This window comes from Ambystoma mexicanum, chromosome 4p (assembly GCF_040938575.1).
Source record: "Ambystoma mexicanum isolate Mex_15411 chromosome 4p, UKY_AmexF1_1, whole genome shotgun sequence".
Classification (NCBI taxonomy): domain Eukaryota; kingdom Metazoa; phylum Chordata; class Amphibia; order Caudata; family Ambystomatidae; genus Ambystoma; species Ambystoma mexicanum.
Genome location: NC_090927.1, coordinates 1,247,180,592 through 1,247,193,406, shown reverse-complemented (window position 1 = coordinate 1,247,193,406; position 12,815 = coordinate 1,247,180,592). Strand labels below are relative to the sequence as shown.

Genomic DNA, 12,815 nt, shown 5'->3' with positions numbered 1-12,815 from the left:
GCTCTGCGTACATCTAGTGTGTGCAGAGTCCTTTCTCCCAAATTGGAAGGATTTTGAAAGAAGGTTGGTAGTTCTATAGATTGGTTTACGTGGAATTTAGAAATAAATTTCGGAGCAAACCTAGGGTGAGTGCGTAGAACCACTTTATCTTTGTGAACTGTAACGAAGGGGTCTAGAATAGAAAGAGCCTGAAGTTCACTTACTCTCCTGATGGAGGTGATAGCTATTAAAAAAGCAGTCTTAAGCGTGAGGTGTTTAAGAGATGCTTTGTGCATGGGTTCGAATGGAGAGCCCATGAGTCTGGTAAGTACCACATTAAGGTCCCATCCGGGAGCAGGGTCAGCTATCGGGGGGTGTATTCTCTTTACTCCCTCCATGAAGGCCTTTATAACAGGGATCCTCCACCACGACACTGAGTTGGGAAGTGGTGTATGCAGAAAGTGCAGCTAGGTGGACTTTAATGGAGTTAAACACTAGACCTGAATCCAATAGGTGGGTCAGGTATAGGACCACATGTGTGGGAGAGCAGTCAATAGGGTTGATGCTTTTACTCCTGCACCAGATGACAAATCTTTTCCACTTGCTAGAATAGCAGTGGCGAGTGTTCGGTTTTCGGGCTTCCCTGAGGATGTCCATGCATCTTTGCGGGAGTCGTAGATGTCCGAACTCTATGATCTCAGGAGCCAAGCTGCTAAGTTCATGTTCTGGGGGCATGGATGCAGAGTCCTGCCTTTGTCCTGAGACAGCATGTTGTACGGGCAGGGGAGTTTTACTGGGGGGGATAGAGACATCTCCATCAAGTGAGCGAACCATGGTTGTCGTGCCCACATTGGGGCCACTAGTATCATGGTCACTTGTTCCTGGTGCATCTTGTGCACCACTTTGTTGAGAAGGGGAGTCGGGGGAAAAGCGTAAACAAATTTCCCTGACCATTGCATCGACAGACCGTTCCCCTTGGATTGGTTCTGGGGGTACCTGGAGGCGTAACTTAGGCATTGTGAGTTTTCCAGGGTTGCGAACAGGTCTATTTCTGGGAATCCCCATTGTGTGAAGACGTCGAAGACAATGTCTTCGTGCAGTTGCCATTCGTACTCTTTGGGCAGGGGGAAATCTCTGCTGAGACTGTCTGCTAGCAGATTGAGTTCCCCGGGTACATGTAGTGATAGTAGGAACATGTCCTGTTTGAGAGCCCACTTCCATATATTCTGGGCCAGCTTGGACAGGCCTGGAGAGTGGGTGCCCCCTTGCTTGTTGATGTAGTACATGGCTGTGGTGCTGTCTGTAAGGACCATTACTGTTTTGCCTTGTAGGTGTTCCTGGAAGGCTCTTAGCGCCTTGAACACAGCTAGTAGCTCCAGTAGATTTATGTGTTTGGATGCTACGTTCGGAGTCCACACTCCGTGAGCAGTCTGATGGGATAGGTGCGCCCCCCATCTTGTGAGGGATGAGTCTGTGGTTAGAGTGGCTTCCGCCGCGGGTGTGGCAAAGGGTTTCCCTTTTTCCATGTTTTCCTTTGTCCACCACCGTAGCGAGAGAACTAAGGCCTGCGAGACCACAACTAGATCCTCCCATAGTCCGCTGGCCTGACACCACTGGCTGTTGAGCCACTCTTGTATTGGGCGCATGCGCAGGCGCGCGTGAGGTACCAAATAAATACACGACGCCATCATTCCTAGCAAGCGCATTGCTTTGCGTACCGTCACCTCTCGACCGGTTACATATTGAGGGATTTGAAACAGCACGTTTTGGACCCTCTCTTTGGAGGGGAAGACGAGGCCGTTCTTTGTTTGAATTAGAGCCCCTAGGAATTGCTTGATTTGACTGGGGTCTAAACTGGACTTCTTTTCGTTGATGGAGAAGCCCAACTGGAACAAAAGGTCTACTGTCTTTTGGGTATTGGAGAAGCATGTTTCGTAAGAATCCCCTGTTATGAGCCAGTCGTCGAGGTAAGGGTAAACTGGGATGGACAACCTGCGCAGGTGGGCCGCTGCCACTGCCAGCACCTTCGTGAATACCCTTGGTGCTGATGCTATGCCGAAGGGTAGTACTTTGAACTGGTAGTGTTTGCCCTCTATCATGAACCTGAGGTATTTTCTGTGCGCTGGCAACATTAAAATATGAAAGTATGCATCTTTCATGTCCAATGTTGTCATGTAATCTCCCTGAGAAAGCAGTGGGATTACTTCCTGTAAGGTTACCATACAAAACTTTTGGGGTTTGATAAACTTGTTCGCTGGGCGCAGATCTAATACAGGGCGCATGGTTAGATCCTTTTTGGGTACAAGGAAGTACACTGAATAAATACCTTCCGTTACCTGAGATAGAGGCACGACCTCTATGGCTCCTTTTTCCAGCAGTTGTTGTACTTCTTGGAGAAGGATGGCAAGATGTTCCGGTGTCATGCGACGTCCCCTCGGGGGGTCTGTAGGATGGGGAACTGTTGAATTCGATACAGTATCCGTGGGCTACGGTGGAAAGTACCCAACGGTCTGACGTTATCTCCTCCCATGCAGGGAGAAAGGATGTTATCCGGCCCCCGACCGGTGTTGCATGGGAGGGGACGCGAATCTTCGCGTCACTTGGAGTTGTTGGGGGCTTGGGAGCCTCTGGGGGTGGATCCCCGACCCCTCCCTTTGCCCCGGCGTTGGCCTCTTTGGCTGTACTGCCCACTATTGGTTTGGTAATTGGTGGCAGGGTATTGCTGATGTGGACTTTGTTGTTGGTGTTGGCCACGAAAAAAGCGTTTGTTGCCATAGCCACGCCTGGTAGTGGGCTTAGAGATTTGGTCAAGAGTCTTGATAGTGTCGAACTCTTTTTTAGCCATCTCTAGGGCTTCATCTACCGCTTTTCCGAAGAGGTTAGCGTCCTCGACAGGTTTATTTATCAAAGACGCCTGTGTCTCTGGTTTAAAGCCTGAGTTGCGCAGCCATACATGGCGCTTTAGGAGTATTCCTTGTACCAGGGAACGTCCTGCTGTTTCTGCCGCGTCCAGAGAGTTTTTAACAATGCTCTGGTTCACTTGGGTTCCTTCGCCAATAGTTGACAGTAGGCGCGTACGTAAAGGCTCCGGTGCTTCCTCGGCGTCTTTTCGCAGTTTGGCCCACTGCGCGTCTGCGTAGCTTGCAAGCAAGGAATTGTTGTTGGCAATTCTTGCAGAGAAGGCAGCCGAGGAAGTAACTCTTTTAGCAAGGGCATATAGCCTCTTGCCCTCCTTGTCAGGGGGTGCCTCACTGGTGGAAAGTGGTACCCCTGCCCTCTTTCTAGTATTAGATACCACTAGGGAATCCGGAATGGAATGTCCCCTAATGTAGAGGGGGTCTGAGGGTGAAGGAGTGAAAAGTTTTTCAATCCGTGGATTGACCCCTCTGATCATTGCGGGAGTGGACAGCGAAGGTATGATCCTTCTTTTTACTGAAGCGAGGAGGGGAATGGTTTGGCTGACCGGGGGTTTTTCTTTAATCACTCTTTCTACAAAGTCCAATTCTGGAGAGAGTTCCCCGGTGTCGAGTTCGAAATGCGCTGCTGCTCTGCGCAACAGTGCATTGAAAGTGGGCTGATCGTCAATTGGAGACGTGTTCCTAACTGGAGAATTGTCCAGAGGAGTTAGGTTTAGGACATCGGTGTCGGAATACACTGATGGTGATTCCCAGGGGTGTGAAGGTCCCTCTTCTGGGTTAACCCCGAAGCCTTCTTCTATAATGTCTGTTCTGTCTTCCAGACATTCCTCCTGGTTCTACCTCGAAGTATTGTTCCTCCCCAGTGAGGTCATATACATCTTGGAAGTCTGAGGCTGTGTCCTGCTGGGGATCGACTAGCCTCGGATTTTTGGCCCTGGGGTCCTCCTGAGGCCCTTCTCTAGTCCTCTTGTGAGAGGCCTGGGTGCTCATGAACCTTTCCATCCTCTCCATACAGAGGTGGAGTCTTTCCATTGTTTCATGGGGTACCCCAGAGTGGTCTGGCGGGGGAAACATAGGGTTATCTAACTCGAAATGGCTCGACCTCTCCCAAAGCGTCGAGGAAAGTGTCCCGTCGCCCTCCGAAAAACCTTCAGGTGTGTCGGGAGACTCCCTGACTGAAGGGGGTAGTCCCTGCTTTCCTTCGGGCTTTTTCGGCGTATCCTTTAACTTATGCGTAACGCTCGACGTAATTTTCGGCGTACGCTTTTGGGCGTCGGCTACAGCGATCCTTGCTAAGCTATCGGCGACTCGCTTGTCGGCGACTCGTTTGTCGGCGGAAGCTTGAGTTTTCGACGCTATGGGTATCGAACGCTCTACGGCGGTCTGCGCTTTCTGTTGATGCGCACCGGCCGATGGTTTGGTGGCAGCGCCCTTGTTTGCCGAAAGCCCAGTCGCAGGTCGCGGCTGCGGTTGCGAGAGGGGCTTCGAACCCGAACGGTCCGAGGAGGCCGCCGGTGGAACCTGCGTCTCCTTGGGCGCCGAAGGTCTTTTCGACTTCGTCGAAGAAGAGCCGTGGGTTGTGTGTTTATGTGGATCTTTGTGTGCGTCTGTGTCGCCGGGGTGTTCATCCCCATAAGCAGGGCGTGAGCCGAGCCCGTCGGGGCCGGGGACAGACGACGAAGCGCGTAAGCGCTCCTTAGAGGGGGTTTCGACTTCCGTAGCGGAGGTCGTGTTATCGCGTTCCTCGTCACTGTCGGTGGTAGCAGCGGCGGGTGAACCTTCGGCCTTCGACATCGCGTAGGCCGCCCACCTTTTAACCCTTCGGTCTTTTAGAGTTTTAGGCTTAAGAAGCCGACAAGCCGCGCACCTTTCCTCCTTGTGATCGAGGGGCAAGCAGCGGTTACACCGTGAGTGCTTGTCCTTCCAAGTGAATTTGCCTTTACAAAGTGGGCAAAACCTAAACGGTGTCCTCTCCATAGCCGAGGCAATAAATCGCGATAAACACCCCAAGGGAAAGGAAGGGGAAAGGGAAAGGCATTCTCAGAAAAGACCCAGAGATGTCCCACGACCCCACTCTCCCTACTGTATATGGCCTGCGAGGCCAGGCCACGTGTTCGGCAGCGCCGAAGGATTTCTTCCGCTCGACCCTCCGTCGAAGATTCTTTTCGGCGGAGAACAGCTTACAACTGCGTCGAGGGAAAGATTATAAATATTAGAGAAAAAACGACCAAAGGTCGAGGAGTTGCAATGTCTCTCGAGGAGCTCCGCGTGAAGGCGACCAGAAGCTGGGCGGAAAAAAACAATCTGAGGGACCTCGACGCGTGAGGGATTGTGGGTACAACGCACGTCACTATAGGGATAGTGTTTCAGACACGCCTTGTCGACGTCCCCTTTTCGACTACGAAAAACAAAATGCAATACTCCGCAGTGACCACTGGATGTCGGACCTATGCACAGCATGTGATTCTAAGCAGATTAACAAACATCAGAAATAGCATTATTTGCTGCCATATTAGCAAATTTTCCAAGCGCTCTGTCTCAAGAGCAAAGAGGAATGTTTTGTCTGTTTGGAAACCTTGTGTGCTCTCAGTGGTAGGATGCATTGGTTGTCGTAATTAAGTTGGTTTCAAAGGTGTAGTGCTCTGATGTTTGATGTCTGTTGGGAGGAATGTTTAAATGTTTGTCATGTGGGGGTGGCTTAGTTGGTATGAGTAGTGTACCTGATGGGCAGCTTGGTGAGGGGTGCAAACAATCTTGCAACCACCCACGTGCGATCTGCAACTGTGTCAAAGTTTGTAAAAGGAGGTATTGGCTTGGGCTGTTTGGTGGATCAAAGACAAACCATGTATGCAAGTATGATCATTGCTCAAACTAGCAATCCATATTTAAGCTTGCCTTTATTATCCTTATTGGGGGTAAGCCTTCGTCATTATGTTTTTCGTTTGAAGGGATAGGTTTTCTTGAATAGTCTCAAACTCCCCAGCATCATAATTATAATGCTGCACTTCATTAAACAGTCCACTACTGGTTAATCTCTTAACCAAAAACAATGGCTGATGCCTGATGTGAGGCAGCCATATTGGACTCCACACAACCATCAATCGACACATGCACAAGTGGAAAAAGACAACCTTTGGCTTTAAATAAATTAATATCAGAGCAAAAATTAATGATTGCAAACACTAGCATTGTTTTGGATGAGCTTTATTTTATATGAAAGTCTTTTTGGAAATACGATTTTGCATGGAGAGCGAATGATTAGCGCATAAACCAGTGGTAAAAATGGCCCGATGTGAGATATCCAAATAGAAACCAAACACACATTGCACATACATGTAGACGCATATTAAAATATATTTACATATTTTATGAGTAAAAAGTTGCTTTATTTTAATGCGTTCACATGAGTCTTTACTTGACCACTTTGGAGGACTTTATTTTCTTGATGTCTTTACCACTGAGCAACAGCGCCCCATTTTTGAATTTTCCAACCTGCCCACTTGGCAAAATTGTAGAGGATGATTTTCTCTTTTTTGCCCATCTAAAATATAAATAAAAACAACAAGATATGTTTAGAGTAATACAGTGGTGTACTTTATGCAGAAACCGAGCCAAAAATGCACTCTGTTAAAGGAGACATCTTGCTATTCAGTTAAGTTTATGAACATGAATCATTGTACTGTAAATTAAGCATCTAAATTATCAAGGAGTTTCCAATGTAATTGTTCTTATTCAGTTTTGCTAGAGTTAAATTACACACATTAATGGATTATTAGATTAGCCATTATTAGGCTTCATAGGGTATTCGCTGGTTATAGGTTCTATGCCCTACTGGGACAAACATTAGTCTTCACTTCTTCGCTTCACAATGTCCCATAATAGAATGAAGAAATAATTTGTTTAGAAACGAGCATGATTACAAGCATTCAATTTCCACACAACTGCCCCTTTATCCACTTTAACATCTATCGTTCCACCTCTTTTCCTGCGACTGCCCTCACCCATGCCATGCATTTCAGAAAATATAGTCTATAGATATTGGTTTATGCAAAGGTACATCTGTATAGATTGTTAGAGGCACTGCTGGTTGGTTACCCATCTTAACTGCAATGGCCTTCTTTCTTCCAAGCCATTCCATCCCCTCAACCGGTCATCAATCATTCCTCTGGGCATGCCCGCCATTGGCACTTTGCCCCCATCCAGAACAGTAGCTCTTCCCCTATACCGATTCACCACTGTAGACACACTCCACACAGATAAAATCCTAACCACAGTGTTTAGGAAACCAGACGTCAGGGATAAAAACACAATCAGTCCGGCTCTAAACCGTTGATGGGTGTGGGTGTGGGGGTAGGGGTATGGGGGATGGGGGAAGGGATGAGGAACGAGAAATATTTTATTGGAATTGCATCACTTTGGGCTGGTTGTTGGCACATTTCTGATGAATCAGTGAGCCCTTCCCTTACCTACTACTCCGATGCAACCAACACCTTACTGACCCATCCATTACTACATCCACCCTATAACCTGCCCACCTTCCTTCCAGTCTCACTGGGAAGTGAGGGGAGAAAAACTACTGCAGGCCAGTGTGGACTCGAGGACTGAAACAAACAACAGACATGACGATCCAACACGGAGGGAACGGCTTCACTGTCTCGAACCCACCAGGGATTTATTTTATTGAGCTTTTGTTAGGTGCCTTATACAACAGAATTGGGTTTCAACTCGCCACAAGGCTAAAATTGGAAGGGAACAGGGGAAGTAATAACAATGGCAAAACAGTAAAATACAGTTATGGTCTTACTAGGCCTTGTGGTATTTGGCAGTGCAAGTGGGAGGAGGGGTGGGGGAGCAGAGGAGTGGACAACCGCGGGTGGGGGGTCTGAGAGGAAGTGCTAAGGGGAGCCAAGGAGGAGAACCTCAGGCTAAGTGCTAGTGCAGGAGAATCTTATGGGTGGGATGCAGAGCCGCCAAGCAGGGGCCCATAAGGGCAGTGCAGTAAGGTGCGGGGGGAGGGTGCTGGTATTGACTGGGAAGAGGGGCCTGTAATCCTGTGAGATTCATGAGGATCAGGCCACCGGTCACAGCAGCAGTGGGGTGATTAACAGGGAAGGGAAAGAGAGAGGGAGAGAGAGAACAGCAGAGTTTTGAGAAAGGTCCGGCTAAAGTCTGAGAGGGCCAGGGAGGCTGTTCCAAAGGGAGGCGCCAGCTGCGGAGAGAGACCTGCCCCCCACTCTCTGCTTGGAGAAGCATTTGACATTCTGAGAGTTGGAGTTAGAGGAGCACATGTCTCCAGCAGGGGAGTATTTAGGGAGGGAGAGTTGGAGATAGCATGGTCCCAGGCCCCAGAAGGCCTTGTGGATGATGCAGAGGGTCTTGAATTTGATCCTTACAGCCACTGGGAGCCAGGGGAGAGGTTTTAGGGTTGGAGTGATACAGTCCCTGGGCTGGAGGCAAAGGTAAGTCTGGCACCCCTATTCCTGATTAGCTGGAGGGGGCATAAGGATAAAAGAGGGCGATTGAGAAAGCGACTGTTGCAGTAGTCCAGCCTGGAGAGGACCAGCTCTCTGTAGACATTGAGCTTCTGGGGTAAGGTGAGGAAAGCAAGAATGCCTCAGAGGAGGTGGAGCTGGAAGTGGGACTTCTTAGTAAGATCCATGATGTGAGGGGTGAAGGAGAGAGCGGAGTCGAAGATGACCCTGAGGTTTTTGTCCTCACTGGATGGAGGGACGTAGAGGGCTCAAAGAGGGTGACCAGAGGATAGGAGGAAAAGGAGGGCACAGGTGTCCCAATAAGACGGATCTCTGTCTTATTGGCATTAAGACAGAGATTGTTAGCTGCACACCATGCCGGAATGGCAGACAGACACTACGGGATCAGAGAGGAGGAAGAGTTGGTAGATGGAAGGTTAAAGGAAAGCTATGCATCATCAGCATAACACTGGGTAAGGAAAAGAGAAAGAATGCTCTGGCCCCATAATTACCGGGAAAGCTAAAAAAATCCGAACAGGTCCTTCTGCAGCGTGTGGTGTGCATATACAAACACAATATTGGCCAGGGGGAGCTTGCTTATCAGGAAGATGGAATGGCAATTCAAGCAGGAAATATAAAGTGTAGGTTATATGGGTAAGGTCAGCAGTGGAGACGGAAGTGGACTAAGAACAGAAGGCGAGTGCAGTGCTTGGTGGAGGAGAGTTGTGTGGCAGCTGAGGTATAAGTTGGAGTTGAAGGAATGTTGCAGTTTGAGTGCCAGTAAATAGAGGATAGTGTAAGAAGTGAAAGTGACGTTAGTGTAAGGAGTGAAAGTGAAGTGAGTGGTACAGAATGGAAGTGTGTTCCAGTAATGGGCACAGAAGAGTAGTGGTAGGAAGAGAAGAATAGTAGTTGATTGGTGTAGGAGGGACGTAACATCAAAGTGTGGAGGCGAGAGCTGTGGGCCCATTGCTTGCATCCTGCTGTGTGATGAAATGGAGAGGCAGCTAAGCAGCCAGGACAAGGAGTTCAGGGTTGATTTTCAGACTATAGAGGGGTACATAGCACTAGAATTCTCTGTAAATTCTATCCCTTTAAAATGAGATCAGCACACATGATCTTACTTTACAAACCACTTGGCACAAGTGTCGCAGAACCACAAAAGTAATAAGGTTGTATACGAGGCAGTTGCCCATGTTAGAGCGTTTTTCTTAATAATATATTACCTTCCATTCAGATAGCCGGATATGCATCATTATTATTATTATTATTATACACCCTTACGTATCAGATAATTCTTTAAGTGAAAAGGTAATACCTTTATTTTTGCTTACAGGCTGTTTGACTGAATCATTTAAGTCTTGGGTGAGGGTTCTGGCCAGTTCGATCTACAGCTTAAATTCATAGCAAATTTCACATTACATCCCCAATCACAACTGGACTCCAGCATGTGACCATGTTGTTATGACGTAAGATGGTGCACACTGCCAATTCCTCCTCCCCATTTGTACTCTCTGCATTCTCCTTTAACTTTCTGGGGTTGGGCAGGTTATGTTTAAACCTAACAAGGCTCCATACGTCAAGGATACAATGTAGCACAACTCAAGACCACCATACTAATTTAAGTAGAAGCCACTGCCCTCACAGGATACATGCTTGTTCCCCGGAGTATTAGGCGTTGGCCCTTTTGCAGATGAGCAAAATGACTTCATTGGTCTTCATGCACACTCATCCCTACCTTCCATCCCCTTTCTTATCTTTACAAATCTTTCATTTTTGTTTAAACCCGATTCACCTTGCTCTCCTTTGATGCTCTCTCTTTCATTCCTCTGCACACTAAGGACTGGATACCCCCTGACAGAAAACTCAATTATGCCACTTTCCAGACAAGCTTCAACACTGCTAAGCCACTACACTGGTGACTGGCGCAGGTTTGAAACTGCTGGGAGCTATTTAGCTCCCGAATAAGGTCTAGAAGAGCATGGTCAGCTTGACATCAACAGCTACATTTGCCCCCCCCAAGCCAAAGCCAAAAGGAGCAGCACAAATGTACCCATCTGACATTAACTCCGTCTCTTGGAATTTGCACAAAGAGGTACATTAGTAAACCTCTAAAGACATGCAAAGAATGAACGGCCATATCTAGTGGGCACAAAGCTGCAGTTGCTTCTCATTTGGACGTTCGATTTGTTGCATGCTATTTATTAGTGCCTCACCCTGCAGCAGAGAGCAACAAAGTGAGCAAAGACACATCACAGAACAAGAACGAACATATAGATGCTAGGAGTAGACATTACTCACTTGCTTAATGCGTCAGTTTGCTAGAGGTTCACATTGCCTTCAAACAAGCCATTATTCCCCACCCCCACCCCTCCAACACAAAAAAACCTCAACAGAACTAGAGGCTCTCTTGCGGTATAGTGCTTTTTCCAACACCTCTTCAACCAAGGCACTATAATTAAGCAAAATCAAAACCAAGGGGTGCAACTACCTCATTTATGGCCAATAGGAGTTCAGACCAGTTAGTTGTAGAGACACAACCGTGGTAAACATGTGAGAACATGTTCACCTCCCTCTACCAAGATGTCAAGGCAACTGTAATCCTGCTTGATCTCACTGGGAGCACGACATTGTTCACCATGGAATCTTGCTTCACCGTTTTGAGAAATGAGAATTGGTAGGAGGTGAGCCTTGAACTGAATTATGTCCTTCCTGTACGGATGCAAATGCTGGATAAGGAATTGATGAATTGACATGCAAATGAGTGCCTCAATCATATTACTTTTGGATAAAGGAAAGGCACCTTTGTCTGATCAGTGCTAAAATGAAAGTGCAGCTTATGATCCAGTCGTGGATGTCCAATGCTTACCTGATGATCAATCGGTTGTATACGAATTGTTCGTTGTGAAAAGGTCAATTGTGACCCTTTAAATTCAAACAATTGTAAACTAACCGTTTGGGTAATACCGATCAATCCCTCCAAGAGTGAATTCCTACTCCTGACCAACAACACTGAACACCCAGACAACCAGACCTGGCTCTCTGCTAGCCACCTTGAGGGTTTCACACACCAGCTGGTCACCTGCACGAAGTCCCTTGGGTTCGACATCGACAGACACTTCAGCACATAGCAAGGAAGCCATATACAGCTTGATAACATTTTCACCTGTGCAAAATAAAGCCCCTCATCTTCAGATTTGCTGTCCAAGCATGGTCCTCACCCACCTGGATGATGACAATGCCCTTTTGTAGGGCCTTCCGGCAACTGCCCTGGCACCCCTGAGATGTGTCTTACCTGCTGCAGCACGACTAAGGACTCTGAAGACCCAAACATGGCTCTTGTTACAGCCATCCCACTCTCAGCCTGGCGACAGAGGAACGAGAGATGGGCATCCCTTCTGGGCCCTGCCTCCCCATCATTGATGTATCAGAGGCGTGAGAAGTACTACTCACTCAGACATCCATTCAGCCATACCCAGATGACAGTATTAAAGAGCTATAGCTGTCATCAATTGAACAAGTCGACAGACTGCAACCTGACATGACATACATACGTTAGACACTTAGACATGAAGCATATAGCCATCCCTGCACAACGTTACAGACATTTAGCTTTATTGCGTATATACAAGAAGGAAATGCTTAGGACTCACATAGCTAGAGGACAGACACATGTATACATTTTGCTACGCAGAAACCGCATGGCGTATAAGAACACATATGAACTGCTTGCTGACGCCTAACTGCAACTAGCATGGACACCCATGCGACTGAAGATGGAAGCCATAGGTACATTGGAGTGAATGGGAAAAGCAGGATGAACTTAAGAACACAGAGAAAGGCTGACAGGCTGATCCTGCAGAGGCTTGCAGGCTTCCAGCGTGGACACCGTGCACAGCTTTTGCCAAGGACAGATGGAGAAGGAAGGTTTCAAGTTAACAGAAGAGATGGGACACCTGCAGATAACAAGCCGAAAATCCTCATAATTGCAAGCATGAGAAGTCTATTTTGTGTTCCTATACACTTGATGTGAACCTACAAGATAGAGCCTATTCATTTCGAACCAGACTGAGATGGCCATTCCCATTGAAGCAAAAACAGACGTTTACGAAAGGCATTACAGGTTCAGCGCCTAATTTCTGACTCAAGGCCTAGGAGATCGGAGATGGTAACTTATTGGGAACATGCAGCACCTTCAGGGTCGTTCCCACTACCTTAAATAGATGCACTTGGTCTGGTTACTGTCCAAAGCTCTAAGGCTGAGAAAACCCTTTCTGTCCAATCCCCAACCACCTTCCAACCTAAGCTTACACCATGTTGCACTAGCCAATCACGTTTCGCCAACCTGTAACTTTGTATTTGTAACACAGAGGTGGTCTCAGAAAGAGCCACCAGATATGGCTTACCCAATGATCATAACAATCCCTTATAGAATATATATATAGTT

General features: G+C 47.6%; 1 protein-coding gene across 2 annotated transcripts in view; it reads right to left on the bottom strand.

Moving 5' to 3' along the window:
* Positions 1-6,085: 6,085 nt before the first annotated feature.
* The window catches only part of FSAF1 (40S small subunit processome assembly factor 1), a 238,174-nt gene continuing 231,444 nt past the window's right edge, over positions 6,086-12,815 (bottom strand). For both annotated transcript variants that reach the window (XM_069606909.1, XM_069606910.1), the window contains one exon: positions 6,086-6,438. In XM_069606909.1, the coding sequence (XP_069463010.1) occupies positions 6,309-6,438 (130 nt within the window). In that variant the 3' untranslated portion in view covers positions 6,086-6,308. The remainder of the gene's footprint in view (positions 6,439-12,815) is intronic.